We start from the raw sequence: 15,794 nt of genomic DNA on the forward strand, positions 1-15,794 counted from the left end.
TGGACATTCCTTAAGACAAGTCCAGGAAGCCCAGGGACCTTCCATAAGACAGGTGAATTTCTGTTGGATCTGATCCTAAGTGAAGAACGGTCGAACTTATTCAGACATACGTAGATTTAGTAAAGTGGTGAAATTACTACTACAACTTAGATGTGTCATTTCTGAGCACTGTGCCATTTTCATGGGGTTTTTAATACCTTCTGGTTCCCTCGAAGGCAAATCTAGATCCCTTTCCGCTGTGTCACAATTATTCCATTTTAAGAGAATTGGTAGAATTCATCTGCTCTTGATGGCATTGGTGATGGACTTCTAAGAAATCCCTTTCGCTCCACTATGGGGCGTGGAAATCTCAACCAAGCAAAGTCCGGCCTTCCTGGCTGTTTGTGCATCATTGAGCTGTAACTGTTTCCTAGGGGCTGAGGATATATTTAAAGTCATCGGACACAGCCCAGCTCTCAGTTAAATCCATCCAGCCCCATGTGCCTCTGTGGGTTTGTACAGGTGTAGCAGAACGGAGAGACTATCGGATTCACTGGGCCAGCTCCATGGTCCCATTCCTGGTGGTTCGTGACCACTCGCAAAGAAGCACTAAAGTACGTGGAGCTGGATCTCTGATCTGTGCACGTGGGGGAGCTGCTGTCATGACCCCCGTGCCAATGCCCTTCCTGGCACAGGGGCCCGTACAGGTTTTTCCTGCTCCCCAGAGATTCCCATGGCCAGACCCCCATCTGTTCCTGGGGGTGTAGGAGAGGCTTTCTGGTTTTGCAGGTCCCTTGAGCATGGACCAACTTTTCACAAGCTTTGTATTTCCATGATGAAATCAATGTGCATCAGAAAAGAGAGTTAAGGATACTCTGGTGAGGGGCACAGGTGAACAGTGTCCGTGCTCTGTTCTGAAACAACTGCTGGCTCCTCTGGGGAGACCACCAGCTCAGATACATCTCTTCTTTAATTCCCCGGCTTGCTGCAGTGCTGGTCCAGACCCGGGGTGGCAACTCCAATGGTGCCTTGTGCCACTTCCCCTTCCTGTATAACAATCGCAATTACACTGACTGCACTTCTGAGGGACGGCGAGACAACATGAAGTGGTGCGGAACCACCCAGAACTACGATGCTGACCAGAAGTTTGGCTTCTGCCCTATGGCTGGTAAGTGGTGGATGGGAAGGTCTCTGGCCGGTCTCTGTTCATGACTGGTCACTGAGGTGTCCGCTCTAGAGCAGCGGTTCTCAGATAGCGTTCCGTGAGCTGTTACTGAGATGTAGAGCCCACGTCCGCTGCAATGAACCTGCAGTCAGTAGTGGCTTCCAGGGAGCTGTCACCCAATTCAAATTTCTTCTAGGGCTTCTGCAGGGTTTTATGAGCAATGACTTGGGTATTACAAATAGAAAGTAATTTCCTCTGCCCCTGTGCACAGCCATCCATAACTGCACATGTGACAAACCAGAGGGCATCGCCACCAGTCTCCCTACCTAGAGCCTCACAATTTCGCCAGTAGAAAGACCTAATCTAGCATGTATAATGAATGCCCAGGGCCTTGCATTTAGAGCACCTAGTGAAAGTGGGATTTGGAAAACTAGTGAGGCCATAAAAACCCTCGCATGAGGCTGTGGAACCTGTAGCAAAGTGCAGAGGGGGTGATACCAGTGTTTGTGTTCATGGTGATGCTGGCTAAACAAAACCCCTTGCGTTCTTTGAGCAGCCCACGAGGAAATCTGCACAACCAACGAAGGCGTCATGTACCGCGTTGGAGACCAGTGGGACAAACAGCACGACATGGGCCATCTGATGAAATGCACGTGCATCGGAAATGGCCGTGGCGAATGGACCTGCATTGCCTACTCCCAGCTCAGAGGTGCGTGTCTTCATTCGGCCACCACGGGCCTGCAGCTGCTCTCCCTGGAGCCAACGGGTTTCTTTCCACTGGCTTCTCTGGGAATCGGAGCAGGCCTGCCACATGATTCTCCAAGAGGTCTCTCTGGGGGCAGTCAGGAGAGAGTTGTACAAAAATCCAGATGGTGTTGGCAGTCAGGAGTAGTGCTAACCCAGCACTTGCAGGGAGGGGAAGCTGAGGTAAACCTCACTTCGCTTGATCAATGCGAATCCCTGCATTCTCTTACTTGTATTTAAGGGTCGTCACCCTCGCAGCACTGGTTGGGGGAATCTGGAGCCGTTCTCCTGTGCAGACAAAGCCCCAGTCTAGTCTGAAGCTGCAAGGCAAGGTTAAAGGGCAGTGCAGTTCCGTTTTGCTCTTCTCCAGGGAGGTTTTTAATTCCTCTGTGTAGGATGCATCCCCTTTGCAGGCTAATCTGTATGAAAAATCAGCAGGACGGCACTGAGATTTCTTTTCAGCTGTTCGAGTGCGGAAGTGCTTAGACAAGACCAAAAAGAGGACTTCAGAGTGGGAGAGCGTAGACATTTAATCATCCTGAGACTACTTACAGTGTTGCAGTCGTGTCTGGAAAAAGCAGAGTGGTTGCTGTCAGAGAGCCAAGAAAGGCTGCTCACGCCACTGCTGGAATTGGATATAGCATACATGGGGCAGCTCTCTCCAGGGCTTTGAGGTTTTCCACAGGTCTTGTACAGAGCTGGGAGAGACGCACACCTGAAGGAATGGCTGTCCTAACTCAGCCCAAATGGCCAGCACTCTGATCTCCCAAGGAGAAAGTGGGGAAAGTGTGAAAAGGAGCTGTTGGGTTAAAGCAACTTCTGCTGCAAAGAGCAAAGTAACCTAGTTAGGGAAATAATTTCCCTTCTTAAAGGGCGTGATTCTCTCAACAGTGCTCTTCGATCACAGCTGTGTCGGAAACCACTCTGGCCCTAGTTGCCATAGCTGAGAACTGACAAAGCAACAAGGGATTTAGCCTCGCAATGCACTCTTGAGGCAGGGAAGTGCTAGCCTCATTTTACGGATGGGCAACTGGGGTAGCGCAGATTAAATGACTTGCCCAAGGACGGGAAGTCTGTGACACCTAGAACTGAATCCAGGTCTTTGGAGGCTGACTCCATGCCTTAGCTATTAGCAAACCACATTTATAAATCACCACTGCTCTGTTGAACTGACTGCAGGATGCGACAGTGCTTTAGCAGGCACTAATAACGAGCTGGCTGTATAATACATCAGTTCTTCTCTTGGGGTTACAGCAAAGCATTGTCAAGGTCCTGGGTAAAGTGCAAAGAACATTTTGGATTGCAGTCACACTATCTAATCCCATCCCAGGAAGCTCACTCTGTTCTCTGACAGATACCTGAAGGTGTCTGTCTCTTTCACACGTGGTTACCTTCTATAGCTTTTCAAGGCAGTGCAGGAGGGTCATATGCTGAGCAGCAGATGTCTTTTGTACCTTTTTTTCTTAAATGCAAAGCGGCCATCGAGTGAAGCCTCATGTTCTCTCTCAGACCAGTGTATTGTTGATGACATCACCTATGATGTTAACCAGACATTCCACAAGCGTCACGAGGAAGGACACATGCTCAACTGTACGTGCTTCGGCCAAGGTCGTGGGCGATGGAAATGTGATCCTGTCGGTAGGTTACACCCCTGCTGCTCCCACGCGTGAAGGCCAAACTGTAGCCCCGCAATACAAAGGAGATATGTGAGGGGGCCGGTGTGTGCATCTTTGGACAAGCTCTGCCCTCGCTCTCTCTAGTCCAAAACCGAAGTGCCTGACTTCAGAGGATGGCCCTGGATTTCCAGTGCAGGGCGCGAGAGCAGAATTTGAGCTAACTCCAGTTATCTGACATGCGATGGTAGAAGCTGATAACCTAGATAGTGGTGGCATCTTTACGCCGTATGATGCTACCCTGCGAGCGTTACTACACTGTCGCATTCTGTAGCTTCAGCAGCTGCCAAAGATCTACACTAACTGAGCATTTTAGCTACCCGTTGGATTGAACTCTGACCAGGCCCACCGCCAGGGACGGGGGGCAATTGCCCCTGGGCCCAACATTTCAAAGGGGCCTGGAGCTCCAACCCCGCTGCGGCTGAAGCTCTGGACCACTTTGAAATGCAGTGGAACACGGGCTCAGAGGGACCATGGTGGGAACACTAGGGCAGACTGTCTTAAGCCCCGCCCCTACCGGGGTAGAGAGCCAGGCCCCCTCTCCCACCTTGCCCTGGACTCATAGTGCCTCTTGGCGCTGCTGACTCTAACAAAGGAGACAGCAGATTCCATGTAATTAGCTGTTGCATGCAGCAATGCTAGACTCTTGCTTGTAAATTGTTTTTTCCTCCTCCGCTGAAATCTTCCAGTCTCCTGGCTGAACGGAAAGGCAGGCAAGACACCACCAGCAAATATTATCTTGGGCTAAACTTATTTCTTCTGGTGGCCTATTATACCGGGCAGCCAACCAAAAAGAGCAAGCCAATGCTAAGGGTGTATGTGTTGCTACCGCTCCAGAGTTTAGCTAAAACCCTCATAAGTCTGTACTGGAATGAAGAGATTTCTACTTTTCTAACCAAAAAATGGACTCTGATCTGATGATAAGACTTGGTTGTTTGATCGGTGGTTACCAACCCTACGAGAACGATAATGTTTCAGAAAGCTCTGGGGGGTAAAATTCTGCTTTATTTACAATGTATGACTGCCCAGATTTACTGAAAGAGATCAGATAAAGTTCTTGCAAATTGCTCCTTTTAAAGAAGGAAAGAAATGTATTTTGAAATGAGTTGAATTTTATTGGTGGTTCTCCTAAACTTAGATCCTCTTCTTCCAAAGAGAGCATACTCTGAATTCTCATTGCAGTCCATCAGTAAGACTTCTGCTGAGCTGGCTTCAGAGCTGAGCTATGCTCACATTTGTCTGGAATCACTGTGGTGATGTGAATGGTGTCACTCTAGAGTTTTCACCTGAGGTTTTGCCATGACCTTCATGGGAACAAGACTGGGCCTTAAATGACAGAAGAACAGGCCCAGTGGCTGCAGCAGAGTCAGGATCCAAACCAATATCTGCGGGCCAGACCCTGGTAGCAGAGAAACACCCATTGTCCTTGGGAGTGTTGTCATTGGCCAAAACACACCACAGCTGAATTAACTCCCAAACATCTGATTGCCAATGCAGTAATAAATCTAAGGTCTGAATGAGTTTCCATGTTTTCTAGTTTTGGAGTTGGACTTCTGTTGCCCCTTTGAATAACACTTTCAGTAACACTGTTTGCAGCATGCTTTTCCTCTTTGTTATTCCCCAGTATGTTAGCTCAAGGCTTTTGTTTTGGGTTTTGGTCATTGAAGTCACTATCTGACACTTACCGCTACTGGTTTCATGCCTCTAGACCAATGCCAAGATTCAGAAACCCGGACCTTTTACCAAATTGGGGACTCGTGGGAGAAATTCGTTCATGGTGTTCGATACCAGTGCTATTGCTATGGCCGGGGAATTGGAGAGTGGCATTGCCAACCTCTGCAGACCTATCCAGGTAAGAATTCCAAAGATTAAGCAGATTCTTCTGACTCGTTCTATTTTAATAGGATAGGATGAGGTTGGCGACATCAGTGAACACCCAGCCTGCCTCCTTGCCTGATCTTTGCAATGTGCATGTCCTTTTGTGTCCTTGTCAACATCACTTATGGTTAGATGGTTCTTTCTGTATAACAAGCAAATACAGGGTTTGAATTCTCTAGGTTCCTTTGCTTGGTGAGGGTTTCCAGCTCCCAGCACCCTGGGAAACTTCTGTTGGTTTTCTTTTAAAGCAGAACCACTTCTACCTGAAGGTAGATGCCAGTTGGTGTCAAGCTCTCACAATCACAATTAGAATCTAGAATCATTCTGTTGGCTTCCTGGGGGTTGCTCTCGGTTCACACTAGAATCTAGCCCCCTGGGTTTTATTTCTGTTGGTGTTTTACTAAAATTATAGATCTGCAATCCATCTGCTATGTCTATATTGCTTGGGGCTATTAAACCATCCCCATGCATGGACAGAGCCACCTTACCCAACCTACCTGCTGAAGCACAATGCACCATAGCAGGAAATGCCTTCCATGGTCAGTGCCCTGAACCAAACATTTGAACTCTCCTTTGCCCAATCAATTCTAGGAAATATTCAGAAGCCGGTCAATATCTCTGTTTGCTGTCTTGTTCTTTGGTCATTCCATGAACGTGAGGTGATAAGAGCAGCAGTTGCAGCAACTGTTCTGTTTAACGGTTGCTTCTCCCACTGAGCCTTCATTTAACTATTAAAACTTTACAGGTGAACATGCTAGTAAGGGTTTATAAAAAGCCAGTTCTGCTCTCCAGGTTTTGGCCTAGATCTTGCTTCTAGATCTCACTGGCCTAGATCTTGCTTCCATGTTGGAATAAATAGGATGGGTAGCAGGTTCAAAACTAATAAAAAAAGTTTTTTCTTCACACAGCGCACAGTCTGTGGAACTCCTTACCAGAGGAGGCTGTGAAGGCCAGGACTCTAACAGAGTTTAAAAAAGAGCTCGATAAATATTTGGAGGTCAGGTCCATAGATGGCTATTAGCAAGGGGTAAGGTATGGTGCCTGGCCTTTTGTCGAAGGCGGGAGAGGGATCGCAGGAGACAAATCGCTTGATCATTGTCTTCGGTTCACCTCCTCTGGGGCACCTGGCATTGGCTACTGTCGGCAGACAGGCTACTGGGCTAGATGGACCTTTGATCTGACCCAGTATGGCCGTTCTTATGTTCTTATGTAGCTCCATTAAAATCAACAGAGTAATTTTAGTGCATGGAGTTAATCCTACCATAACCCCAACACGAGCACTCCACCTCAGCTCCACACCCAGTAGCCGGGCCAATCCTGGAGCGCGCAGCATGGCAGGGTCCACCTAGGAGCGGAGTGCCCACCTGGGAGCATGTGCAGTGTGGCGGGGCCTGGCCCGGAAGCGCAGGCAATGTGGCGGCGGCCGGCCTAGGAGCGGAGAACCTACTCGGGAGTGTACAGCATGGAGTGTGGAAAGCCCCACGTGCTGGACCAGTTTTTTTGGCAGTCCCTTGAAAGTGGCAGCCCTGGGTGTCCACCCAGCTCGCCAGCCCCTAAGACAGGCTCTGTTAGTGCATAACTTGCTCGACATCAACAAGCTCATTTATCATGAGTCCCAACGTAATTATTGATGGAAATGTGCTAATAAAGTGAGACCCAGAGAAAGGTAAATACTCGCTAAACAACCATTGAACCACTAGGCTATTTGCCAGCCAGCCACCTCAGGGTCTGGGGCAAAGTAGGAGGGGCACCCAGCTCCACGGCCCTGGAAGAGGTGGGTCCAAGGGCAGAAGGGGCAGAGCTAAGTGGAGGCAGCCCTTAGCGCTTCCCTCTCACAGCCACACGGGGCAGCAGAGCAGCGCTACCGCGTCTCCTCAAAGGGGCCTGGCGCTATGGCTCCTGCTGCTGCTGAAGTAGCAGGGGTGGTGGCTGGCATTTGAAAGGGCAGGCCCCGGGGCAACTTTCCCTCCCTCCCTCCCCTCTCCGTCAGCGGCCTTGGACAGACCTCTTTACTTACTGTCTTATTACCACATAAACTCATGTGAGGCACAGCGGCGTGCGCGAGTAACAAAATAGGCTGAAGTAGAGATGTATCTGTGCACAAGTGGTGGTATTTGATATGACCGGGGTCCTTGTAAAAACTCAGATAAAGTAACAGGCTTGTGGTTTTATACCTACATTGTGTTAAGGGGAATAAAATGATTTGTGAGTAGCTGGCAAGTTAGAACTGGTCAGAAAAGGCTTATTCATCCACGCTGATGTTTTCAAGAGAGTGGATCGCTTTTGACAAATTTTTCAGTTTTAAAAAGGAAAAAGGAGGGAGAATGGAATAAACCACTGAAAATTGTTGCAGCTTCATAGATGACACTTCTTGGAATGAAAAATTCCCCGTTTCTGTTGTGATGCCGTGTTTTGAAATGAAAGCTAATTATAGTAAATTAGATTTTTTTTTTCTATTTTTTTTTAAAAAGTGTACTGAAATTAGCAAATACTCATGTTTTGACTGACCTAAACAGAATTAATATATGGTTTGTGAACATTTTTGATATTTTTGAATTTTCATTCTAAGTGGAGAGTTGTTTGGCGGGGGGGAGAACGCAAGCACCTGCCTTTCTGTTCGCTTGTTCCTGGTCCATGGTGACAAAGAGGCTTTTCACAGCCCACTAATTGTCCACCCCGTTGCATGCCAGGGCCTGGACAACCCAGGGGCCGCGTTGGTCCCAGCCCTACAGGGTCTGGCCACGCTGATGGCCCACACAGAGGTGTGAGTGAGCTGGTTGGATTCTCTTGCGTCTTGTATCGCCTCTCTTCTTCTAGAACCTGAGCACCTCCCAGTCTTTAATGATTTATCCACCTGACCACCTAGAGAGGTAGGAAAGCATGTGAAGTGCAATGACTCCAGAGTGAATCTACGTTGCAAACCCTTCCCCGGTCCCTGCAGCAGTGATTCGTAGAGCCTGGGTCAACATGCTTACCACAAGCCCCACGAGCCCATCTGGATTTTTCCCCTCAGGCTGTGAGCTGCACACCACTGGCTTGGTGTCAGAGCCCAGGCTCCACCCCAAACACAGACGTCTACACTGCAATTTTAGCTTCATAGCCCCTGTGCTGGAGCCAGCTGAGCCAGGCTCCGAGACCCAGTGCTGCAGGGTGGTGTTCTAGACATTCCCGCAGAGAGTTGCCCATGGACAGACAGGAAATCTGGCATAACCAGTGTCTCCAAATCCCAAATTAGTGCCCTAATCTGTGACCCTGGACAAATTACCTGGTCCCTTTGGGTCAGATCAGCCAAGGCGGTTTGGCTCATAAGTTCTGTTTGGTTTCAGTGGAAGATAAGAAACTAAATATCCTTGTGGGTCTGGGCCTTCCTGTCTCTGCCCCTAATCATCCTGCCGCCATCTCTCTCTGGGGATGGACTCACAACTGAGCTCTTTACGAGAGACAAAACAGGACTGGGTGGGTTGAACTGAGGTCCGCCAGCAAAAGGAAGAATGGGATTTTGTTGTTGTTGTTGCTGAGTTTCTCTCACACTTGCTGAGCCCTTTGGCTCCTAGGTGTCTCAACCAAACATCTGGCTGAGCTATGTGAAATATGCGCTCCGTTAGACTGGAAACCAAAGCTTCGGACTTCCTTGAGGCATGCAAATGCCTGGAAATGGGTTTGTAAATCAAATATAGAGTTCCTGAATATAGATTTGGGGTTGACAAGCTTTAAAATATTCTCTGTGTGGGTCCGGATTTGTTTGGCTGGAAGTCTTTTTTTAAGTACGTGCAGGTATGTCTGTTACACAGTTGTCCAAACAAACTATAAAAGGAAATCTGAAAAGGAGGGGAGGGGGGAGAGATTTAATGGCTGAAAGAACAGATCGTGCTGGAGGGTCACACAGCTCTGTGCTGGAGTTTTCCCATCACTTAACACCTACTAGTATAGGCACAGAGAGGTAACCTCATAGCGTAATACTCTGAGCGTGTCTGATAGTCAGACCTTCTCAACACCTTGTTGAAAGCTTTTCCTGTGTATTTCTGGTCAAGTGAGGAACACAAACAAGACAAGAGGAGACTGTTTTGTGGGCTTTGTTCTAATACCCAGTGGAACTGTGGGTGCCTTTCCACTGAGCTACCTGGACATTGGATCAAACTGTTAGCATCTTTGGTCCTGACTCAGCTAAATACTTAAGCACGTGCTAAAAGTCTGTTGGACAGACACATGGTTTTTTAATGCTTTGCTGAATAGATGTTCTCTTAAAACACGCGCCTAAGTGCTTTTCTGAATCTGGGTCTTAAACCTCTGGGCGCACTGTAGGCTTGGAAGCATGTGTGTGGTACTCGTTTTTGTCCTCCACCCAGTGGCTGTTGTAAAACCCAGGTGTTAAACCCCGTTGATAAAGAGAGGTTGCAAAATGTAGTGTTTTCACCCGATGCTGTTCAGAAAAACTGCCGCTTCTAGCAAGATGGACATATGGATCAATTGGAATAAATGGGATGGAAATAGTTAAAGATCCCCCCCCCCCTCTTTTTGTTGCTTAATTTATTTGTGTGAGGCTGGGGCCTTTCCCAGATTAATGGAGGATGATGGGGGCTACACTCCATCAAGCTGAATGATGCATTGCTGAGTAAAAGCCTGAAATAAGCCCACAGAAATGGGGCTCTCTTATAAGGAAACTTATTCTGCCCCTGGTTCTGCTTTGGTACGTGATTGTCTTCTGAACTTTATTACCGGCAGTGGCTGTATTGTTGACCTTCTCTCCAGCCAGCCAGCATCTCAGGTTCTCCAGCACTCTGATGCACTCTTATTGTACTCTGTTGGCTTGTGCAGTTCTCAGGACACTGATGCTGCTTTGGGAAAGCCCCAGGTCCTTTAAATTGCTGATGGAGCCGCACAGGGTGCTGAGGGCTGGCTGAGGGAGGCATGGCGCAGTCAAAGTAGCGCTAAGAGCTGGCTGCTCCTAGCCCCGCCTCTTCTTGCCAAGGCCCCACCCCAACGGGGAATTAGAGCTGAATTCCCCTCTGTCCGTTGCCTAGGGCCCGTTAAAGTCTGTCATCAACCATGCTCCAATTAACTGTGGAGATCTGCTTCACTTCAGGGAGAGCATTCCCTGGACCCAGTTCTGCATGGTGCAGAACACACCCAACTCCGACTGGCTTAGGCAGTGAGGCTCCTTAGCACCATGAAGAATGAGGGTCTAGGTTAGCCAGAATTTTACACTGTTAAAAATTAATCCTAAATGCAGAGAAGTGCAACGTGCTGAAAAATGTCCTCTTATTCCCTGTGGTGTGTCAATCTACCCCACTGTTTGGCAAGGCTTTTTTGTATACCACGTATTGCACAAGTCTTCTATCACCAACACAAATCTTCCATCTTAAGCTTATCCAGGCTTCCTGTGCCAACTCCTACAGAGCAAGAAGTGTACCAGAGCATTTGCTATAATGAGTGTTGGTGGGATGGGAGGTGGGAAAAGAACAAAAACATTTATTTCAAATGTTTGTAATAATATTATGCAAGCAAATGCATTTGGATTAATAAATTATAGATGTACAGTGGAATCTGTCTAATCCAGAGCGCACTCATCCAGCAACATCTGTCATCCAGCATGATTTTAGTTAGCCGGGTGAGCACTTGTCATGAGCGTGGCCAAGTTTCCTGTGATTCCATGAAGTTTGTTTCCAGCCCCCATTCCTCGCTCTCTGTTCTGTGCTGTTATTTAGCTGTAATTTACCCCTAAATGTCTTCTAAGAGCGCAGGAAGCAGTGGCAGTGTTGGTAATGCTGCTAAACAACATTGACCTCCTCTGGTCCAGCAAATCCTTTTGTTCGGCACCAGTCAGATCCCCTGGTGCTGGATTAGAGAGGCTCAGCCTGTGCTAAATATCACACCAGCGGGTTAAAAAGTTAAAATTGGTAATTTCTATTTCAGGGGCCACTGGGCCAGTGCAGGTGATTATCACCGAGAGTGCAAGTCATCCCAACTCGCATCCTATCCAGTGGAATGCACCTGAAACCTCACACATTTCCAAGTACATTCTCCGATGGAAACCGGTAAGTACTTCCTTCAGTCATAGTATCCATCAGCTGTGTTTTTAGCTTCTGCCAGGCCAGGCTCTCAGAAGCTCCAAATGAAAACCTTCTTGGTTTGGGGCTTCAAAGTATTTTTTCCAATAAAAATTTGAAAAATGTTGACGAAAACAGAAATTTCCTGATACAAATTGCCGTTTTTTTGTTAAAAATGTTAATTCGAAAAGGCATTTTTGTTGGCAGTGGGGGAGGAATGAAAAATTTTCATCTCGTCTCTACTTGCTAATTCTGTGATTTCCCCACTCCCCCGCTATTGAGGGTGTTTGGCTCGCTGTGAGGGCGACTGGACTTGATGACCTCTTGAGGTCTCTTCCAATTCCAGTATTCTATGATTCTATGACACTTGCCTTGAGCATTACAGGTGCTGGTTATTATCTACTCATGTACAGTCATCATGGTTATCTCTGAGTGAGCATTGTGCTTATGAATTTATCATTTCAGTTGGAGTTAGGTACCTAGATATCTCTGCGGATCTGAGCCTACGTATTAGGTAATATGCTCAGAAATTTGGCATCTTGAGGTTATATCCTTGTGAGCTCCCTTATTTGGCAGGAACATTGGCATTGTACCATGTCTATTTTACTGGAATAATTAGGGTACATTGTATCACCTTAATGAGGAGGTGAAAATGAGCAGGCTACAAAGATATAAACAGTCAGCAGAAGATTAAATAAAGCCCTCATTGCCTTTCATCTGTACAGTCTGAGCCAAAAATGGTTAGCCACAGCTGGCTGGTTCATTCATATTTAAGTGTGATTCATTTTAACGAGTGCAAATGAGTCCTGTTACAATGCCTCAGAGAACTCTCTTCACAGATGCCTACTCCTCTCTTAAGCCTGTTGGTGCATACTCACAGCTTGGCATTATGAGAGCTGTTGGCCCCTTCTAGCCAAATGGAATCTCTCCACTGATTTCAATGGGTTTTTGGATCAGGTCCTCAATGAAATGGGTTTCAAACACCAAGGTGTAGCCCTTAAAAAGGTGGCGATTTATTTTAGAAGTTCCTGTAGAAATCAGTTTTGGCTCAGAGGGGGAGAATTTCTCAGAGCAAAGCTCTCAAAGGGTGAGCCAGCATGACTGGATGATTGCCAAACATTGTCCCTGCTGTACAATTGCTGTTGGACTTTTCATGTCTGTTTGACTGATCCCTGGGCTGATACTGCTGTGAAAACCTCTTCAAAGGCAAACTATTAAAACCACTGTGCACACAACTCATTTCACCAGGACTATTGTCCTGTGTCCCATTATGTACCTAAATGCCTATAGATAGCCACCCGTCCTTCCCAGAACGTTCGTTCCATCCTGATGTTGGTCCAGCCCCAAATATAGACCTCTAGATCTCACAGTGATGGGCAGCCATATGAAAACATAGTTTGATATTTATGCTCTTGGGCTTTGGGGTTCTCTTTCATGATATAGGTTGAGCCTCTCTAATCTGGAACTCTCTCGTCCGGTAACATCCGTAATCCAGCATGATTTTAATTAGCTGGACAACCACTTAGCATGGGTGTGGCCAAGTTTTCTACAGTCCCATAAAGTTTGTTTCCAGCCACCAGTCCTGGCTCTCGGTGTTCTGTGCTGTTATTTAGCTGTAATTTACCTCTAACTGTCTTCTAAGAGCCCAGTAAGTTGTGGAAGTGTTCGTAATGTTGCTAGACAATATTGACCTCTGGTAGTCCATCAGATTCTCTTGTTCAGCACCAGTCAGGTCCTGAGGGTGCTGGAGGAGAGAAGTTCAACCTGTATTTTGGATGCCTGTGTTCTTTTAGAAAAACCAGAGAGCGTTTTGGAAAGAAGCCACCATCCCAGGTCATTTGAACTCCTATACGATCTCAGGCCTGAAACCTGGTGTGTTGTATGAAGGGCAACTGATCAGCGTACAGCAGTATGGACACAGAGAAGTTACACGCTTTGATTTTACCACCACGAGTACGACACCTATTACTAGTAAGTAACATTATAAAACTATATTTCCATGCAGTTTCCTTCCTATGGTGTACTTCCTCATATGGTAGTTTCCTAAATTACTTGTTGCCTGTTAAAAATAATCATCTGCATTCTCTATGGATGTTACAATAGTTTTTGGTTCTCACTTCTTTGCCACACTTCATATTTATCTTTTTACGTAGGTAATAGGTACACCCAAGTCCTAACTGGCATAAATTAGCACAGCTTCACTGAGGTCACCGACCAAGGATCTGTCCCCCAATTTGTTTTGGCTTGACATTTATTAGTTCAAATAATCCCATCTGGCACCTGCCAATCTTTCTTTTTTGCCTTAGCAGGCAACACCCTTTCAGGAGAGACAACTCCTCTTTCTCCAGTGGTCGCTACCTCTGAGTCGGTGACAGAAATCACAGCAAGCAGCTTTGTCGTCTCCTGGGTTTCTGCTTCTGACACTGTCTCAGGATTCCGGGTTGAGTACGAGCTCAGCGAGGAAGGGGACGAGCCACAGTATCTTGGTAAGGCAGACGTTTGAACCTGTTTGGCCAAGTGCTCTGCTGCGGGAGGTTACTGCTGGGTAGTTGGTTCTCCTGCTCTTATATCTGGGTGAAGTCTGTAAACCATCTTCTTTTCAAGGTATGAGGAACTCTTGTTTAATATTTTTGTCCATGGAGATTTACATATTCTGTAACATCAACATATTAGACTGTCTTCTGGTTAGAATGCTAGACTGGGATTTAGGAGGTCTGGGGTTCATCCCTCCCTCTGCTGTAGACTCTGTGAGCATGGGCAGCTAAACCTTAGTCTCCCTGTGTCTCAATTCTCCATCTGTAAAATGGGAACAATGCCATTTCACAGGGGCATTATGGGGGCAGAGCTTAAACAGTGCCAGGATTTTTGCTCTGGAAAAGAATCTGAGGGGAAGGAGGGCATGTTTGATTTGATGCCCATTCAGCTGCTACCATCCTTCTCCCCACATGTTTTATATAAATTGTGGGTGAACCACCAGATAATTCTTCACCACCTCCCTGACAGAACTAGAAACTTAGCAGGTGAGTTGGTGTGAATCCAGCAGTGCTGAAGTCAGGCAGGGCAGTGGGGCCAACAGCTACTGTGGGCCCTGGGGCAAGATGGGAGGGCGACCTGGCTCCACGCTCCCAGAAGGGGCGGGGCCTCGGTCAGTCAGACATTACCGCTACCTGGACTGTGGCTCTGGGGCCCCCTCCTCCTCCAGAGCCATGCAGAATGGAAGAGCCGCACTTCAACTGCCCCTTTGCCTCTCCCTCACCATCAGCAGGCCTGAGGCAGAGTGCAGTTGGATGCTGTACACGCCTGCCGATGCGGCTTTGGGCTGACCTATACTTCTGTGCCTGCGCCATGCCCCCGTCCTTTTGTAAAGAACTGCCTTAGGTGCTGTAGAGCTGTGCAGCGGGCTCAGAACAAACACATTTCGTAACAAGAAAATGGTGACTCCACAGAATGAGCCCAGAGTTTCCAGTTGATTTTTGAGGGGGTGGGGGAACCCCGCTATCAATAAGACTTTTTTCTATTTGCTTTTTTGCCAAGATCTCCCGAGCACGGCCACCTCTGTGAACATCCCAGACTTGCTACCTGGGCGTAAGTACATCGTCAACGTCTATCAGATCTCAGAAGAGGGAGAGCAGAATCTGATCCTGTCTACTTCCCAAACAACAGGTACCACAGTGGGAGGTGCTCCTTGCCTTTGGGATTTGCTGTTCTGTGGATTGTTCTCTCAGAGATGTTTTGACGTATCTTGGCCTCGCTTACTTTTCTCCATTGTTTATTATTCCCTTCAATTCTTTCAAACAGCACCTGATGCACCTCCAGAACATAACGTGGATCGAGTTGACGACACTTCGATTGTCGTTAGCTGGAGCAGACCACAAGCTCCCATCACAGGTCTGCCTCATTTACGTGTAACTCTTTCAAACTGTTGAGGGAATATTTGCAAAACGTGGCGGTTCGAAGAGAGGAACATACAAAGCTCAGCAGAGCAGATGAGCAGTTCTGTCCGCCCTGAGGTGCCACATAGACAGCATATTTCAGACAAATGGAGAGTCCAAGACTCACCTAGCAGGCTGCACAGTTGAAGCTGGAGAGAGCCTGTAGTGTTTGGTTCATGTTGGGTTTTACAATTTGAAGTCTGTAGTTCAGTGGGTTGGCTGCAATACAATCCCTGCAGGTTCAGTTGCAGATCTAGGTTTGACTAACCACCATCTCGCTACAGGTTGCTCCTGCTTAGACGGTGACTCTCTGGTCTGGCAACATCTGTGGGCTGACAAGACTGAGGATATTCCTGGGCCAGAGAGCCCTGGAGGC

At 47.5% G+C, this 15,794-nt stretch overlaps 1 protein-coding gene across 20 annotated transcripts in view; it reads left to right on the forward strand.

The window, feature by feature from the left end:
* FN1 (fibronectin 1) overlaps positions 1–15,794 on the forward strand; it is a 69,446-nt gene that overhangs the window by 14,890 nt on the left and 38,762 nt on the right. For 12 of the 20 annotated variants that reach the window (XM_075001187.1, XM_075001197.1, XM_075001192.1 and 9 more), the window contains exons 9-17: positions 971–1,147; positions 1,701–1,853; positions 3,398–3,526; positions 5,270–5,413; positions 11,353–11,474; positions 13,280–13,457; positions 13,796–13,972; positions 15,021–15,149; positions 15,285–15,374. In XM_075001187.1, coding sequence (XP_074857288.1) covers positions 971–1,147; positions 1,701–1,853; positions 3,398–3,526; positions 5,270–5,413; positions 11,353–11,474; positions 13,280–13,457; positions 13,796–13,972; positions 15,021–15,149; positions 15,285–15,374 — 1,299 coding nt within the window. Of the gene's footprint in view, positions 1–970; positions 1,148–1,700; positions 1,854–3,397; positions 3,527–5,269; positions 5,414–11,352; positions 11,475–13,279; positions 13,458–13,792; positions 13,973–15,020; positions 15,150–15,284; positions 15,375–15,794 lie in introns of all 20 variants that reach the window. The other 8 variants (XM_075001196.1, XM_075001185.1, XM_075001189.1 and 5 more) reach the window with 1 other exon arrangement.

This window comes from Carettochelys insculpta, chromosome 8 (assembly GCF_033958435.1).
Source record: "Carettochelys insculpta isolate YL-2023 chromosome 8, ASM3395843v1, whole genome shotgun sequence".
Lineage (NCBI taxonomy): Eukaryota > Metazoa > Chordata > Testudines > Carettochelyidae > Carettochelys > Carettochelys insculpta.